Source organism: Chiloscyllium plagiosum, unplaced genomic scaffold (assembly GCF_037043375.1).
Source record: "Chiloscyllium plagiosum isolate Xiang-an unplaced genomic scaffold, Cpla_swu_hap1 HiC_scaffold_28, whole genome shotgun sequence".
NCBI classification, from domain to species: Eukaryota; Metazoa; Chordata; class Chondrichthyes; order Orectolobiformes; family Hemiscylliidae; genus Chiloscyllium; species Chiloscyllium plagiosum.
In genome coordinates, this window is record NW_028270166.1 from 25,066,440 (window position 1) to 25,085,970 (window position 19,531).

Sequence of the window (19,531 nt, forward strand, 5' to 3'; positions counted from 1 at the left end):
AATTTATGTAAAGGGGCAGTACAGAGAGATCTGGATGTTCTTGTACACCAGTCAATGAAGGCAAGCATGCAGGTACAGCAGGTAGTGAAGAAGGCTAATAGCATGCTGGCCTTCATAACAAGGAATTGAGTATAGAAGCAAAGAGGTGCTTTTGCAGCTGTACAGGGCCCTGGTGAGACCACACCTGGAATACTGTGTGCAATTCTGGTCTCCAAATTTGAGAAAAGACATTCTGGCTATTGAGGGAGTGCAGCGTAGGTTCACGAGGTCAATTCCTAGAATGGCAGGATTACCTTACACTGAAAGACTGAAGCGACTGGGCTTGTATACCCTCGAAGACTGAGAGGGGATCTGATTGAGACATATAAGATTATGAAAGGATTGGACACTCTGGCAGTAGGAAACATATTTCCACTGATGGGTGAGTGCCGAACCAGAGGACACAGCTTAAAAATACGGGGTAGACCATTTAGGACAGAGCTCAGGAGAAACCTCTTCACCCAGAGAGTGGTGGCTGTGTGGAATGCTCTGCCCCAGAGAGCAGTGGAGGCCCACTCTCTGGATTCATTTAAGAAGGAGTTGGATAGAGCTCTCAAAGATAGTGGAATCAAGGGTTATGGAGATAAGGCAGGAACAGGATACTGATTAGGAATGATCAGCCATGATTATATTGAATGGCGGTGCAGGCTCGAAGGGCTGAATGGCCTACCCCTGCACCTATTGTCTATTGTCTATTGATATACTGTGGCTGTAGGTGGGGAAAATCGAATATCAGCCAGATCCAAGATAACTACATCGACAGTTAAGTATCTGTGGCTCAAGGGGCAGTGAGCTCACAGTCAATGATATTGAGACTGAGCTACACACTCTGCAGAGTATCACAAAGATTGAAAGTTAAGTGGACAGAAAGCAGTCATACATTTTAGGAAAAGGGTGAACCAGATTTAAGAGGTAAAAAGTAAAATCACTATATTCTTACTGGACCAATAGGGCTACTTCCTCATTAGAGAGAGATGACTGGTGGTGGTTTAATCAGAGTGGAGGAGCTGGTGTAGGACTGGGGTGGGCAATGTTAAAAATCACACAGGTTATAGCCCAACAGGTTAATTTGGAAGCTATTGGACTGTTGGACTATAACCTGGTGTGAAATTTTTAACTTTAACCAGTGTCACTGCACCTAAGGTGAAGGTACAGATTGAGGAGAGTCCTTCATGATAATCTCAGCCAGTGAGGGAATTTGAACTCTCACTGCATTGCAAAACCAGCTGTCCAGCTAATTGAACTAACCAACCCCATTCAGTGCACAACTCAAAGATTAGGGTAGGAGAAATGAGTTGAGGTTAAGGTTCAAATGGCACTGGCACTAGGACTGAGATGGGCCAGATTTATTAGAACTATACTCGGAATGATAACCTGTTGAGTCATCTCAGGAGGATTGCAGATATTGTTTTAAACTGATTGGTGGGTTGGGGAGGGTTCAATCGACAGTAACTTTTAAAAAAAAATGAGAGAGCTCGAGGTACAGAATAGTAGATTCAAAATTACTAACAATGGTAGGCAGTCAAAATTTAAAGCTCCTGAGCTGAAAGCACACAGCATGGAACTCATTTTCCAAGGACAGCTCAGCAGGGGGATGGCAACCGGAGGTGTAAGTGCAGTGCACAGGAGGATGAGAGTAGGAAGGACAGGGACAGAATTTCAGGGTCACAGGAATGTGCTGGCAGACAGTGAAGTGGTTTGAAGTGTGTCTACTTCAACGCTATAAGTATCCGAAATAAGGTAGGTGAGCTTGTAGCAGGGATTGGTACCCGGGACTTCGATGTTGTAGCCATTTCGGAGACATGGATAGAGAATGGTGAGGAATGGATGTTGCAGGTTCCAGGGTTTAGATCTTTCATTAAGAACAGGCAAAGTGGTAAAAGAGGGGGAGGCGTGGCCTTGTTAGTCATGGATAGTATAACGGTGGCTGAGAGAACTTTTTGATGAGGACTCGTCTACTGAGGTTAGAAACAGGAGAGGAGAGGTCACACTGCTTGGAGTTTTTTATAGGCCTCCGCAGAGTTCCAGGGAGGTGGAAGAGAGGATTAGCAACATTATTCTGGGTAGGAGTGAAAGGAACAGGGTGGTCATTATGGGGGACTTTAACTTCCCCAACATTGACTGGAAATACTATAACTCTAGTACGTCGGATGGACCAGTTGTTGTCCAATGTGTACAGGAGGATTTCCTGAAACAGTATGTCGAAGGGCCGACAAGAGGGGAGGCCACACTGGATCTGGTACTTGGTAATGAACCAGGCCAGGTGTTTGATTTAGTTGTCGGTGAGCACTTTGGAGAGAGTGACCATAATTCAGTTACATTTAGTTTAGTGATGGAAAGGGATAGATACATGCCTCAGGTCAAAATTTATCGATGGGGCAAGGGCAATTATAATGCGATTAGGCAGGAATTAGGATGCATAGAATGGGGTAGCAAAATGCAGGGAATGCAGACAATGGAAATGTGGAGCTGGTTTAAGGAACAGATATTGCGTGTCCTTGATAGGTATGTCCCTGTCAGGCAGGGAGGAAGTGATAAGGCAAGGGAACTGTGGTTTACAACAGAAATTGCATCTCATGTTACGAAGAAGAAAGAGGCTTATGTGTTGATGAGGCAAGATGGTTCAGATGGAGAGTTACAGATCAGCCAGGAAGGATTTAAAGAGTGTTAAAAAGAGCAAAGAGAGGACACGAGCAGTCTTTAGCAAATAGAATAAAGGAGAACTCTAAAGCTTTCTCTACGTATGTGAGGAATAAAAGGATGATTAGGGTAGGAATAGGGCCAATCAAAGACAGAAGTGGGAAGTTGAGTGTGGACCCTGTGGAGATCGGAGAGGTGCTAAACGAACATTTCTCATTGGTTTTCACTCGGGAAAAGGCAAATATTGTAAAGGAGAAGAATGAGTTATGAGATATTTGACTAGAAAGGATCGAGGTTAGTTACAAACAGGTGTTATCAATTCTAGAAGGAGTGAAAGTAGACAAGTCCCTTGTACTGGATGGAATTTATCCGAGGATTCTCTGGGAAGCTAAGGGGGGAGATAGCAGAGCCTTTGGCTTTGATATTTGAGTTGTCATTGTCTACAGGTTTGGTACCAGAGGACTGGAGGATTGCAAATGTTGTGCCCTTGTTCAAGAAGGGCAGTAGAGATGACCCAGGTAATTATAGACCAGTGAGCCTTACTTCTGTTGTAGGAAATGTTTGGGAAAGGTTTATAAGAGATAAGATTTATAGTCATTTAGCAAGCAACAATTTGATTTCAGAAAGTCAACATGGTTTCATCAAGGGCAGGTCGTGTCTCACAAACCTGAGTTTTTTGAGAAGGTGACCAAGCATGTAGATGAGGGAAACAGTTGATGTGGTATACGTGGACTTCAGTAAAGCCTTTGATAAGGTTCCACATGATAGGCTGTTGGAGAAAATGCAGAGGCATGGAATTGAGGGTGATTTAGCAGTTCGGATTAGAAACTGGCTTTCTGAAAGAAAGCAGCGAATGGTGGTTGATGGAAAATATTCAGCCTGGAGTCCAGTTACTAGAAGTGTGCCACAGGGATCTGTTTGCTGTTTATTATTTTTATAAATGACTTAGATGCAGGCATAGGTGGATGGATTAGTAAATTTGCAGACGTCACTAAAGTCAGTGGAGTAGTGGACAGTGTGGAAGAATGTTACAGGTTGCAGGGGGACTTGGATAAACTGCAGAATTGGGCTGAGAGGTGGCAAATGGAGTTCAATGCAGCTAAACGTGAGGTGATGCACTTTGGGAAGAATAACAGGAAGGCATAGTACTGGGTCAATGGAAAGGTTCTTGGATGTGCAGAGGGATTTTGGAGTCCATGTACATAAATCCCTGAAGGTTGTCACTCAGGTGGATAGTGCTGTTAAGAAGGTATACGGTGTGTTAGGTTTCATTCGTAGAGGGGTTGAGTTCCGGAGCCGCAATATCATGCTGCAACTATACAAAACGCTGGTGTGGCCACACTTGGAATATTGTGTACAGTTCTGGTCCTCATATTTCAGGAAGGATGTGGAAGCATTGGAAAAGGTGCAGAGGAGATTTACCAGGATGTTGCCTGGTCTGGAGGGAAGGTCTTATGAGGAAAGGCTGAGAGACTTGAATCTGTTCTCATTGGCAAGAAGAAGGCTAAGAGGGGATTTGATAGAGACATAAAAGATGATCAGAGAGTTAGATAGGGTAGACAGTGAAAGTCTTTTTCCTAGGATGATGTCAGCGTGTACGAGGGAGCATAACTACAAATTGAGGGGTGATATATTTAAGGCAGATGTCAGAGGCAGGTTCTTTACGCAGAGAGTGGTAAGGGTGTGGAATGCCTTATCTGCTAATGTAGTCAACTCAGCCACATTATGGAGATTTAAACAATCCTTAGATAAGCACATATATGATTTTGGGATAGTATTTGGGGACGAGCTGAGAATAGTTCACAGGTCAGCGCAACATCGAGAGCCGAAGGGCCTGTTCTGCGCTGTATTGTTCTATTTGCTTTTTGATCAAAGACAAAAAAGGAAAGGAGGTGGAGTAGCATTGTTAATAAATATGACAACATTGAAATGCTGGCTATTAATGTTGGTGTAGTAAATTATAATGTGGAATTAATTTGGGTGGAGATAAGGAATAGTGAGGGAAAGAAACCACGGATGAGAGTTGTCTATATGCCCCTGAAATACCACCTCACTAAAGGACAAAATATAAATCGAGAAATAATGGAGATGAGCAAGACGGATACTACAATCTTTATGGGTGTTTTTAATCCACCTATTGTCTGGACAAATCAATGGCCAAGGGTAAGATGAAAGACAAATGCGCAAAGTGCATCAGGGATTATTTCTAATCACAAAATTTTGATTCTAATTTTGACAAAATTGCTAAAGCTTTTTGAGGATAAATCAGGCAGAGTTAATAAAGTGGAATCAGTAGTAGTATTTGGATTTCCAGAAGGAACTTTTCAAGAATAATACACTGGACTTAAAAGGTTAAATCTGTTTCTCTCTCTACAAATGCTGCCAGGCTTGCTGAGTTTCTTCAGAATATTGTTTCTATGTCCAGCATCTGCAGTATTTTGCTTTTATTAGCATGGTGAAAAGTTCATTTTGCTAACAGGAACTGGAGTGTAGGGATAAATGAACCCTTTTCAGGTTAGCAAATATAATAATTAGTGGAGTGCCACAGGCAACAGTGCTGGGATCTCAACTATTTACAATCTATATCAATGGTTTGGATGAGAGATCTGAATGAATGGTAGCTAAATTTTCCGATGATACCAAGATAGGCAGCAAAGGAAGGAAGTAGGAAGTTTTCATATTGAACCATTTAATTATTTTGAAAATATTACAAGGTGTAGTTTATTTAAAACAATTTATTGCTTCACTGCTAACATTTGGAATGAGTCAGAACACCACTAAATAGTTTTGGAAAACTGAATTATTTCTTATTGTGCTCTGAAAATTAATATTTGCCAGTTGCAAGTGTAGAGGCAGCAGCTTACAAAGTATATAAATCTCATCACACTAAAGATATCAGGTTGCCTACTTAGTTCATTTACTGATTCACAAAGGACAAAATCACTATTTGAAATCCATCAATATTCTCCAGGAAGTTTTGCTAAAAGTACAGCAATTGAGTGATCACTGATCAGTTATATTTAATCACTCCAATTGGTTGAAGGACTTTATAAAACCTGAATAAAAAGTTAATCAGCCACTAGAATCAGCCAAATTTGGACAGTACCAGACAAAAATTTAAGACTGAAGTTCAAATGGCCAATATTACTATTGATCTTCATTTTTCTACAAGGCTTTCAAACATAATGCAAAATTAAAACAGCTACAAGAATTATATTTATTCAACATAACGATGTAATAAAGAAATGAGATAAACCCAAACTAAAGACGAATGCATGTGAAATGGCATTATGCAACTGCATAAATTCTACAGGTGATCAGATTAGCTACGATTAAGGTAGTTTAATTTTCATATTGATACAACATTGTACCCAATGGCACGGAATAAAAAAAAGAACAAATATGTACCACTGAAATTTGAATACAATCTGACTTGTAATACTAATTAATATGTATTGCTACATCATTCCATCTTATGATATTTTATTAATTACCTTATACTCTGATAGACTGTTACTCTAGCTATCCCTTGTGGAAGTTCTGCATTTTAATAATAAGTATTCTTGTTCAACAAATCTGAAACAGAATTTCATGAGTTGAATTTTCATTCAGCCCTATCAGTAGGGCAGGAGGAAGATGGACCGGTAGATCCTCGCCACCTGCCAGCCTGTCAACATGCGCTTGTCTCCATAAAATTTTGCAAGCTGCTGTTTTGAGGATAGTTTGGGGAAGAGATTGGCTCAGGTGGAGAGGGAAGGCATGAAAACTGCTTTTCTGTTTTCACAACCACATTCTCAGCCTACCAGCTGAGGCTGAAACCCAGCTGATGAATGGAAATAGTCTGCTAGAAGCAGACTGTTCAGCCAGCACTTGTGGTAGCCACCCACTGAAAAAGTCCATAGACCTCTGTGTAAAGGGGTTCGTCCTCCACATTGTGGCCCCTTTTTATTTGAACATTTTGAAGATTCTTCAGAGGACACCTCCAACAGCAGCACACAACTGTGACTGCAGTGACGTTGATTCTTCCATGCCAGAGGATCTCATGTTGGCCCTCCAGCATTAGGAGCTCAACACTCAACTTTAATTGGACAGCTGAAGTGCCATCTCGCCACAAATTGGCCATTATCTTGAAAACTGCTATCCGGCATTGACATGCTATGACATCAGGCTCTTGATGTTGGGGTCCAAAATCAATAATTAAAAATCCAGGGCTGATTTTTAATAAAGAGAAATGCCAGTTGTTACCTTAATAGTATCTAGTGCAAGTTCCACTACAGCACATTGCTTGGGGGAAAGACTTTTGGCTTCTTCTCTGACCATGTGATCCTGAAAATACAAAAGACCTTATAAACCAAAGTTAAAACAAAAAACAAATTAAAAACCTATGGCCTTGCTACAACTAACATTAAATTTTCCATATTAACTTTAACCAATTCTTTCTTCTAGTAGAAACATTCTAAGTCCTCTATTGAGTATTGGCCCTTTATTTTCTACAATCCAAGGATATTGTTGAGTTTCAATTTCTTTTGATGCATGTTTACCATTGAACATTCCAACCGCTAAAGGGCTAGGAAAGGAACTTGGGTGAGCAACAGTTTAGTTGGTGTAAGGTTAAGAAAACAGGAAGTTATTTCAAGTTACTTATTACAAATATATTGAGCCAGTAGAATATATATTATAATACATAGACAAGAAGAACTTAGGAGATGACATGAGGTTGAGAGGAATGAAACCAGAGAGAAGAAAGACATGGTGTCACTTAATTTTCATGCTTAGACATTAGTTCAGACAAAATTTGTACACTCCTGTAAATTTAAACACCCCACAAAAACTGAACGATATGATAAAATTTATAATGTTCACTGAACTTCAGGAACAGTAGAAAACACTTGATAAATGATTGCATGTCATGAGCGCAATGATTTGGATTAAGATGCATTACACTCCTACCTTTAGCTTTGAAAGCTGCCCCAGTTCTTTTGCAGCGTTAAAAATAAGCTGTGTGCCCTTTCAAACAGAAAGAAACAAATAAATGAACGCCAAAACTCAAATAAACAATAGTTTAAAAATAACAGTTACAATCTCTCACTGCACAAAACATTTTCAAAATACAGTCACAGACACATTCAACACTGAAATTATTTTCTTACATCGCTGTGACAGACAAGCTTCACCCTTCCCTGAAAAGAGAGTATTTATTACTTTTCATACATTGCTTATTAATTAAATGCAGAAAGTTGTTAACAAAAAATTCAGAGAGAGAAATTGACAAATAGAAATGACAAAATCAAGGAAATCTATCTTAAATATCTGAAAATTATAGAAATGTAAAGTGATTAAATTAAAATTGTTCATGTGTCAAGGATATATATGTGTAAAACATAGCATGTGATAAGTATGTGTTGTGTAAAAAACAAGATTACAAATTCAAGCTTAAGTTACTGCTTAGGCTAACACTAATACAATCATACAATGCAATACAAGCAGTGTGTTTATGCAAAGTGATGCTCCAGACCTTACAGTTGAAACAATGGTGAAACTGACAGCTTTTATTATTATTACAACTGTAAACTGGTAGTGACCTCTGGTGCCTTTCACATGCACAGTTAAATGCAGAATCCTAGAAGTTGCTGCCAGATTTGTACATTCAACCAGAGTATGCTATACCTGTCTACAGGTAGAAAGCTTTTGAAATCACATGACATGAATGTTTGCTCTATTTGTCAGTCTTGTTGCCTTCAGAAAAGTTCCAGCTTGTTGAATGAGGTACAACTAAGATTTTCATAAAGTTAAAAATCACATATCACCAGGTTATAGTCTAACAGGTTTATTTAGAAGCACCAGCTTTCGGACGACTGCTCCTTTATCAGGTGGTTGTGGAATATAAGTATCCACCTGATGATGGAGTAACACTCCAAAAGCTAGTGCTTCCAAATTAACTTGTTGGACTATAACCTAGTGTTGTGTGACTTTTAACTTTGTCCACCCCAGTCCAACACCGGCTCCTCCACATCATAAGATTTTGATAGTGTATTCAGTTAATAATTTATGTATTGAGTCACTTTTGCTGGAAAATAAAACTGGTATTTGTTAAATATCAAATTTTGGCTTAATTATAAACATACCCTATTTTAATAAAACATTTTTTTTAAGGTTTCAACTTCTATCATAATCCCAAGTCAATAGCTACTTACCTTTGTTGATAATTCACTTTTGCTAGACAAGAGAGGTCCCTTTTGGTTGGTGCCAGAAACAGATTAACATGGAGAAAGGTAAAATCCATCCTGCAGAGATCATGCAAGATCTCTGTAGGCAGCTTTCTTTGACATAAGTGATGAGTGCTATTGCTTCTTCACTGATCACAAAACAAACATTTTCTAGGAAATTGTTTAAATTACTTTTTAGTTACCTACTTGCATACACACTGTGCACACAGCAAAGCAAACTTGTTATGATGGTGGAAGATATAGACTATCAAATTTTCATTTCCATCATCTGACTTCTGAGACCACTCATGGACTGAAATAGCATTAAACAGGATGATAGAAGGATCCAAAATAGGTGCAGTGGTCACTGGGCTACAGATTGAGATAATCTTCATGAAACCACATGCGCAATCAACTAAACTGTCTGCACTGAGATTACCACTATTATCTAAAAGAAATTGAAAACAGGACACTAAGACAGCGCTAAGAACTTTGCATCTACTGTTTAATTCACACATATATGATAATTTCACATAGTGGAAGATGAAAGGCGTGCTGTCAGTTAGCCAGTTTAGAAAGACAATGGAGCTAGAATCCAAAATATACAATCCGTATTTTCACATCTGCTTTTCAGCAGATGAGTAGAAAGGAGGAAAATTAGTTTTGTAGGCAAAAACTGGAAGACACTCTTTCTATTTCTCTCTCTCTGCCAGTCTCTCATCATTTTGGAAAACAGCACCTATGAAAATGCAACTTTGGAAAAGATCCATTCATCAAGATTCAAACTGCATAGCCTTGTGTCTTCCTGTCTGTACCTCTCTCTCTAACTTATTTCCTGTGTTTGTATATTTACATAATGTTTTGATTATTAGTGGGGCTAATAGATATAAAATTCTTCTTTCCTTCACTCCAGAAAATTTTGGTAATTGCCTCCTTCATTACTAGCAATTTTATTTTTAAGTATGACAGCTGCGTGCTAAACAAAATTATTAGAATCCTGGTTGCAATAATCCCAAAGGCAGTTGTAACTGGGGGGAGAGCTGATCTCCTCTACCTGTTGTGACACTACTGTGCTTTTAAGAAAGAGGTGTTCTGTGCTATTTCTCTTTCAGAGGTGTGTTGCCACAGTGGTGCCTGAATGTCTCCTTCAGACAGGCAGTTGGTAAACAGTTTTTGAGTGATCTCTGAATTTTAAAAAAATTAGACAAAAGGGTCATGAGTGGTGTAGTCAGGGCTCACACTGCCCCAAAAAGGTTTTCAATTTTGGTTTCTGTTAGAAGAAGGTTTCAGCTGGCTGCTGAAAGCTGTTAGAGTGAAGTCTTAGATGAGAGGCTTCCTCTTAAAAGTCTGAAGGGACAGATTCTTTCTTTCTTCTGCACTGGAGAGATAGCATATGAGAACCATAACTGTTTTGCTGGATTGCATTTTTTTTGCCAAAGGATGCGTTTATGGGACGTTGCTTATATTGGAACAGTTGATGATAAGTGGTTAAATAAGATATTATCTTGTTAGGTATTTCGAGAGAGTAAAGTTATGCCAATTCTTTTATTTGTATTTTAACTGTGTTGTAAGAATAAAATGTGTTTTGATTAAAGCCTAGGGTAGATTAATTAAATTACATATGGAACACAGCACTTTATACTTGCCTTTTTAAAAAAAATATAAAAGTTAGGGTCTAAGCTATCTCCTTACAATACCTGGGGATAGATCTGGTCTGGTCCATAACACTGTTCATAACATTCTAATTTTCAATCTTTTGAATATTACTACCACCCACAATTGACAAAAGATTTCTACATTTAGCCCACAAGAATGATTAATTGTTGCCCTTGATAAAAACAAACCTCTGCCATAAGTGGATTGTCTGCTTGCCTGCTGCAAGAATCTTCAGACACACTTTAGAAAAGTTATGCTTCTCTTTCAATATGTCATATTATTCTTTGTACTGAAGTAGTTAATCGTTACATATGTTATGAAGGAATGTTTTTGCCTCTTGATATAGATAGAATTTAAATAGCAAGCAGGGTTTTGAATTGCTGATCAGCACATAATTGTAGTTGCAAAACTTCCAGTGATCAGACCAAGCTAAATTTGTTTCTCATTGTGAATGCCTGGAAACTAGTAATTAGTGGAACATTGAGACAAAAATAAGAAGATAGTTAATTTTTATTTAAGGTAACCACTTGCATCCAGATATATTATTTCCCCATATTCTAGTATGAAGTATTTTTGGGATCGATTCCTATTAATGTTGTATGTTCAGGGTAGTTGTAGGTTTCTTGATGACATAAAACATTTTGTTTGGTCTGGGAAATATAAAAGCTGAGAGAAAAAAACTTCAACAGATAAAATAGCAGACATGGAATTTCACACTGTTACACTTTTGCCAGTTATGTTTAGTAGGCATAAATTTTTTTTTAAGCTAGTGTGACGGATATTTTTAATTTTTTTTGTTTGATAAACTTTACAGCTGAAGAAAGAATTAAAAGGTCACTACTATGTAACAACAAATGCAAGAAAAATAATATTTTGCTTGTTACTTTGTGGTCTTCAAGATAACAAGTAATAATCAGAACATTACACTTTTTTTCACTCTGCTTAAGTGATATATAATGGATAGAACTATAATTTCAGATGTTACAATCATGAACTCTTCTTGATACCCAAGATTAAGGTAAGGATTTCAACTAAACATGAACAAGGTTCTGAACATGAAATTTAAAGGCATAAGCCTATTCAATGGCATAGAACCGGTCATATCAGGTAGGCTGTTACTTTCCTTGCTAGAGCCCTGATGTGTTCTATTTCTGACATTTTGTTCAATTAAGTCATTTCTGACATGTCACCAATTGAAGATTAGTCTTATGATTGTAGAATGCATAGCATATAAAACTATACAACCAGTATATCCTTGTCTGCTCTAAGTCTGACAATCAAAAATTAACTCTACACTGCTCTCAGCTCATAAAGAATTACACATTTACATCTCTATCTTCCATAGCTTAAAATAGCTTAACTTTCCTGTAAAAGAAGCAATAATCTCTCTGCTTCAGTCCGTTTGGGCAATGGTTCAAGTTTCAAAATCTTCCAATTGCCCTCCCATCACTGAGTTGCAAGTAACAATTTACTGAAACAATTTCACAGCATTCCCTACTTCCAGATACATCTTCAAAAAGTATTAGATTTTTCAAGTATATATTACTGCAAGTAGACAAGTGCCAGCTAATATATGAACACCTAGGCACTGATTTGATCTCAAAAATGTATTCCATGGTGCTAATACTGGTAGGAAGGTGAAGATTGGGCATGTTTACCAAGGTGTCAGGAAATCCAGAAGGAGAAAGTTCTGCCAAGTTTAGCTTATTATCATATTTTAATTCTGAGGGAAAATGGGAGAGGTAATTCAGAAGGTGGGATAGATTCTAGGATATTGTGGATATGGAAAAAAATTCCTTTTTTATACCCAAATTGGCTATTCCCATCTCTATTTAGTTGCCGAGTTATCTGAGCTTTGGAAAACCTGAACAGTGGTAAATTTAAATCAAGCTTCAACTGTTCTGTGGGACTCAGGGATTTAAATATAGTGAGCACTGCTGCCTCTGGAAAGTGGGTCACAGTCAGCATGCACCTACGCACCAGGTTGAATACAGATAGTGAGATTTAAAAACTTTAATATCTCAATTCTCTTCTCCCAGTCATGTGGAACTGGGGATGGAGTGTTGTGGACAGGGTTTATTTGTACTCTGCTTTACATTTTAGAGCCTACAAAAGACACTAAACTATCTTTTCTTTTTAAATCTTGCTTTTATCCTTCTCCAAAAATTGCTAATTTTCAGTCCACACCATAAACATTGAAAACATTGAAAGGAAAACTGTGAACTCCTGAGGGTCTTCTTTCAACAGTTAAGGGTGCATCCCACCAAAGGCCATTGGTACATCTTGAGTCTTACTGATATTTTCAGAAGCAGTTATTTTCCAGATAGATGACAATTATGCATATGCTTCTCTTGTATTTGTACATTCTTTTTGGGAGCAGCATTTCAAGGTGGCAGTTTCAATCATATTCTCGAGGGCAATAAATTCTGGCTTGCCAGACTTTCCCATTCCATGACCAAATTAAAACTAAGATATTTTTGTTTCCAAGTTCAATTTCCATCTTCCAAAATTAGACACTCTACATCACTCCAATGATCTCCTATTCTGCCTAATGAAGGAAGAGATGATGGCCTTGTGGTATTGTTGCTGCAAAGTGCTCCTTACTAATATCTGGAAACTAATGGCAAGATTGGGAGAGCTGTCTCACAGACCTATCAAGCAAGAGTCTGATATAGTTATACTACCTTAATCATACTGCCATTTCTGGCCAGGCAATCATTTATTGCCCATCCCTAGTTGTCCTTGAGAAGTGTGGTATGTTGCCTTCTTGAACCACTGTAGTCATTTGATGTAGACACACCCCTAATTCAGTTAGGAAATAAGTTACAGGATTTTGACCCAGTAACACTGAAGGAATGGGGATATTTCCACATTATTATGACGATGGATGGCTTGGAGGGTAAATTGTAGGTATCTGCAAGTTGTGCCTGATGCCGTTGTCTTTCTAGGTGGTAGTGGTCTTGAGTTTGGAAGGTGTGTCTAAGGTGAATTTCTGTAATGCGTCTTGTAAATGGCACTGAGTGACATGGTGTCAATCAAGCAAGAAGCTTTGACTTGGATGATGTTACACCTCACTGAGGTAGCATGATGGAAATCAAGCCCACTGTACTTCAAGTCATTACAACAGCGAAAGATTTTATAGATGTACACACAATTCTCTAACTTGCCTGTCATTTACACCCAGGTTGACAGAAAGCACAGACCAGGATTTAGTATGTAATGTGAAATATTATTTATTACAATAAAATAGATTCCAACTATAGGTAAACAATTATGAACCATTGGTATATAACTTTGCTATTTAAAACGTTAACCCCTTCCATACACACATGGACAGACATGTCTTTGTCATCGATAACAGGTCACTGTTTCACAGACCAGTTATAAAAAGATAATTTCTTTATAATAGTGTCAGCTTCTTAAATGTTGTTGAAGCTACACTCATCGAGGTAAGTGGGGGAGTGTTCCATCCACTCCTGACTTGTGCCTTATAGATGTTGGATAGGTTTTGGAGATTCAGGAAAGGAGTGCTTCCGACAGAATTCCTAGCCTGCGCTTGTACTGACTGTATTTATATGCATAGTCCAGTTCAGTTTCTTGTCAATAGTAACTCATAGTGGGGAATTCTGCAATGGTAATACCATTGAAGGTTAGATGATCTCTTTTTGGAGATGTTCATTCACTGGTATTTATATGGCATAAATATTACTTGCCATTTGTCAACCCAAATTTGAATATTTTCTAGGTATTACTAAATTTGGGTGTGGACTGTTTCAGTATATGAACAGTCATGACTGGTGCTGAACATTGTGTAATCACCAGCAAACACCCATAGTTCTGATCTTACCATGAAGCAGCTGAAGATGGTTAAGCCTAGGAAACTATTTTGAGAAACTCCTGCAGAGAAGTCCTGGAGCAGAGATAACTGACCTCCAACAACTACATTCCATTTCCTTTGTGCCACTTATGGTTCCAAGCACCAGAGAGCTTTACCACGAGTCTCATTTATTCTAGTTTTGCCAAAACCAAACTTTTGTCAAAGGCAGTCACTTACACCTCATCTCTGGAATTCAGCCCTTTTGTCGATATTGTGTGGGGGGGGTGTGCGTGCATGCGTGTGGGGGGGGGGGGGAGGGTGCGCATGTGTGCCTGCACACACAGGAAATGTGGAGGGTGGGGGGGATTGTAATGTGATTTCCTTGCCCATGTTTAACATGGTGCCATGAGACAACCAGGGCAACTCTCTTCTGATAGTATACCATATTGCTGCCATATCTGCTAATCTGTCTTGCTGGTTTCACAGGATGTACCAAGGGATAGCTGTAGTGTTGGCCCAGATACACTATGGTTTGACCCTGTAAGTATGACTACGTCAGTGTTCCTGGACATTTCTGGCAAACAACTTGCCCAATTTTGGCACTAGTTCCCAGTAATGGATAAGGAGAGCTTTGCAGCATTGACAGGTCTGAGTTTGGTGTTGACTTTTCTGGTTTCTAGGCCAATTAATTTTCTTTTCAGACATTTTCTTTTCATGTAACTGGTTTGCTAAGGCATTTCAGAAAGCAGTTAACTGGTTTGGCTGGGCAGGGTAAGGGCAGATATTTTCCTTTCCTAATGCACATTGGTGCACTAAATGGCTTTTAAGACAAATCAACAATGATTTTACAGTCACCATTAGAACAAAATGGAAATTTAAATCCCACTGTCTCCTTTGGGATTCAAACTCAGGTCCCCAGAACATTATGTAGGTCTCTGGATTATTAGTCCATGATAATATCACCATACCATCACCCCTACTTTAAGAAAAAAATAACTTCATTTCAAGTGATTAGAATATTGCAAAGTGCTTCTCTAATAACAGATGACATTTGAATGCAGTCACTGTTGTTAAGCAAGCAAATATTACAGCTAATACACAAAAGGGTAGAGTGTCACAAACGTAATTTAGACTGATGATCAAAACATCTATTCTAGCAATTTGATTGAACAAGTTTTGTCTAACACATGGGATGAACTTGTTGCTCCTCTTAAAATAACACCCTGGAATCTTTGAGGCAGTCAGTCTGGGACTTGCTGTAATGAGGTGGATGAGACTCAGGTACTTTTCTGCCTGATTGAGGGATGCAATGTCAGATGGGGAAGAGCCACTGGAAGCATGCCCCTGCTTTTGACCATGATTCCCCAACTCACTTTCACTTAACCCATAATATTTCTGTCGCTCTGCTGAGTGCTGTGCTCCAGCAGTAGTGGTATAATGTTAACTACATCTTTATTCTAAGAATAGCTAGATCATGTGAAAAAGTGTTGAATGGTCTGCTTTTATTGCTCTTTCATAATGAGATAAGATCACATGGAACTCAGCCTCAGTCTGTAGGGCTTCCAAAAGGATGTCCTCTGTTACCTTCTGAAACTGTTAACATTCACACCATGTGGAGCTCCTGGTGTCCAAGTAGCTGATTGCTCTCAGCAGGCAGAACTTGTGCTGCCAGGGATCTCAACCATGTGGAAGGCTCAACAGTGGCCATCTAATCTGGAGGGTCTCCACCATGGAATTGACAGGATTTTCCACCAGTTCTCTTGGAAGAAACCCCTATTGACTCATCAGATTCTCAGTCAATGTCATATTTGTACAATCATAGAATTTTATATCACATAGGGAGGTTATTCGGTCAATAATGTCTGCACCAGTTTCTGAAAGAGTTACCCAAGTAGTTCCATTCTCCAGACCTTTCTCTGTAGCCCTCTAAAGTCACTACTTTCAAATATATATCCAGCTCTTTTTTGAAATCTGCTATGGAGTCTGCACCTCCACTTGCCATGGCAGCACATTCCAAATTCCAAAGTAAAGAATCCTCACTCTCTTGCTGACAATCTTGAAATTGTGACCCCTAGTTACTGACATACCAACTGATGGAAACAGAATATCCTTCTTTACTCTGTCAAAATTGTTCACAATTTTGAGTACCTCAATAAGGCCATCTCTTAATTGTCTCTACTCCAAGGTGAATAAGGCCAATTTCTCTAATCTTTCCATGAATTTAAAATTCCCACTCCTGGTATCATTCTAGTAAATCACTTTTGCACACACTCCAATGTTTTAACATCCTTTCTTAAATAAGGTGCTCAGACCAAATGGTAGTCTTACCAAGTTTTAAAGAGATGTAGCATCACTTCCTTGTTTTTATACTCTACGCCTTTCTTTCTAGACTCAAGGATCCTATAAGCTTCATAACTGTTTCAACATGCTGGGCTACCTTCAGGGAATTATTTACTTGAATCCGGAGGTCCCTCTGCTCCTGTATCATTGAGCTTGTACTGTCTCCCCATGTTTCTTCTACCAAAATGCATTAGCTCACATTTCTCTGCATCGTTATTTATCTGCCAGATATCTGCTCATTTGGCCAACTTGTCAAAGCCCCACTGAAGTTGCTCAGTATCATCCTCTCAATTTACTACTTGAAGGGTGCCACTTTGTACTCCTTCAGTTCTGCTGAAGTGTTAACCTTGACCATGTGATCAGGTCTCCAGATTGACCTTGAACCCATGGTTCTCTTTTTGAAAGATAAGCATGTTAACGCTCAGCTAAGATGTGTATTGTTGGCCCCAACTTTAAAGTGCCTTCTGCAAATTAGTTTTAATTTCTTATTGTTAAAAAAAGCGAATTCAACGCTTCTCTCCTGAAGAAAGAAGGCACTCAATAATTTGCATAGTAAATAGAATAAGACAGGGAGTCTCATGATCATCTAGCATTTAAGTTACCAAGATTTCCAAATACTGTGCTTAGATCCCTTTACAAACTTTTTACGACAAAATTTCAGAATGTGTTTGGTTCTGCTTGTGAAATTATGTATATTATCAGCTTCAAACCTCCAGACAATAGTCAATCAAAATCCACATCATGACAAAGCTCCTAAAGCCCAAAATTCCCACAACTGTCCAACAACTTTGCTTGCTACCCACAGTAGAGATAAATTACAGGTAATTCATAGGGACTGGATTTATGGCCTGAATTCTGCTCTAATAACATTAGTACTCAGTATTAGTAGACAGCAAATGTGACAGCAATTCTGGCCTACACACCTGAACAGATAAACTGAGAAATCCAGAAGTTGCTGTCAGAAATATCCCAGTACTCCAAATGCTGGTGGTGTTACAATCTTTGTCAATAAGAATCATCACTGAAATCAGTGATGTGATTTTGCAGCATCTGCTAATTAGTAGCGCATGAAAGACAACTGAAAAAGTTAAGGCTGTTATTAAGTTTGAATTTAGAAGTGAGTGAATGTGTGACGTTGGAATAAGTCAGTTAATTTTGAATAGCTTAAGTGGCCCTGAAAAATAAACTTTTCCAGCTACAGAGTCTCATTCCTTCATAGGAAAATTAGCTATTTAGATTTAGAAAGAAAATGTTATTTTCTTAAAACTTTTTCTGTCCACTTCTCATCCTTAATTGCATCTGCACCTTTGTCTTCTTTATCTTTTATTATGTAACTTAAATTTTATTTACATTTCCTGTTTTATACTTTCTGGCTTGAATTATGCATTTATTGTTAAGGGTACTTCAATTGCTGTTGCCTGCTTACAGATGTGAGGTGCCGGAGAACTGGAAGTTTGCTCATGTTGTCCCCCTGTACAAGAAGGGTAGTAGGGATATTCCGGGTAACTACAGACCAGTGAGCCTGACGTCGGTGGTGGGGAAGTTGCTGGAGAGCGTACTGAGAGATAGGATCTATTTATATTTGGAAAGGAATTAGCTTATCGGTGAAGGACAACATGGTTTTGTGCGGGGGAGATCGTGCCTTACCAACTTGATAGAGTTCTTCGAGGAAGTGTCCAAGTTGATAGATGAAGGAAGGGCTGTTTATGTCATATACATGGACTTTAGTAAGGTGTTTGATAAGGTTCTCCATTGTAGACTAATGGAGAAAGTGAAGTCACATGGTATGCAGGGTGTTCTAGCTAGGTGGATAAAGAACTGGTTGAGCAACAAGAGACAGAGTAATAGTTGAAGGGAGTTTCTCAAAATGGAGTGACCAGTGGTGTTCCACAGGGGTCAGTATTGGGGCCACTATTGTTTGTAATATACATAAATGATCTAGAAGAGGGCACTGTTGGTATGATCAGCAAGTTTGCAGCTGACACAAAGGTTGGTGGAGTGGCAGAAAGCATTAGGGACTGTCAGAGAATACAGGAGGATATACATAGACTGGAGAGTTGGGCGGAAAAGTGGCAGATGGCTTTCAGTCCAGAAAAATGTGAGGTAATGCATTTAGGCAAGTCTAATTCTACAGTAAATTATACAATGAATGGAAGAGCCTTGGGAAAGGTTGATGGGCAGAGAGATCTGGGAGTGCAGGTTCATTGTACCCTGAAGGTTGCTGCACAGATGGATAGAGTGGTCAAGAAGGCATATATTATGCTTGCCTTCATCGGACGGGGTATTGAGTATAAGAGCTAGCAAGTCATGTTAAAATTGTACAAGACATTGGTTCGACCACATTTAGAATACTGTGTACAGTTCTGGGTGCCACATTACTAAAGGGATGTGGACGCTTTGGTGAGGTTTACGAGGATATTGTCTGGTATGGAAGGTGCTAGCTATGAAGAGAAGTTGAGTAGGTTAGGTTTATTTTCACTAGAAAAAAGGAGATTGAGGGAGGACCTGATTGAGGTTTACAAAATCATGAAGAGTATAGACAGGGTGGATAGTGACGAGCTTTTTCCAAGGGTGAAGGATTCAATAACCAGAGGTCATGCTTTCAAAGTGAGAGGTTGAAAGTTTAAGGGGGATACACGTGGTAAGTACTTCACACAGAGGGTGGTGGGCATTTGGAACGCGTTGCCAGCAGAGGTGGTAGATGCAGGCACGGTAGATTCATTTAAGATGTGCCTGGACAGGTGCATGAGTAGGTGGGGAGCAGAGGGATACAGATGCTTAGGAATTGACTGACAGGCTTAGACAGTGCATTTGGATCGGGTCAGGTTTGGAG

The 19,531-nt window shown here is 39.0% G+C and overlaps 1 protein-coding gene across 9 annotated transcripts in view; it reads right to left on the reverse strand.

Annotated features, from left to right (window-relative positions):
• The window catches only part of LOC122565310 (protein unc-13 homolog A), a 431,554-nt gene that overhangs the window by 32,945 nt on the left and 379,078 nt on the right, over nucleotides 1-19,531 (reverse strand). For all 9 annotated transcript variants that reach the window (XM_087976053.1, XM_087976052.1, XM_087976055.1 and 6 more), the window contains 2 exons: nucleotides 7,630-7,686; nucleotides 6,925-7,005 (listed from right to left, as the gene is read on the reverse strand). In XM_087976053.1, the coding sequence (XP_087832179.1) occupies nucleotides 6,925-7,005; nucleotides 7,630-7,686 (138 nt within the window). The remainder of the gene's footprint in view (nucleotides 1-6,924; nucleotides 7,006-7,629; nucleotides 7,687-19,531) is intronic.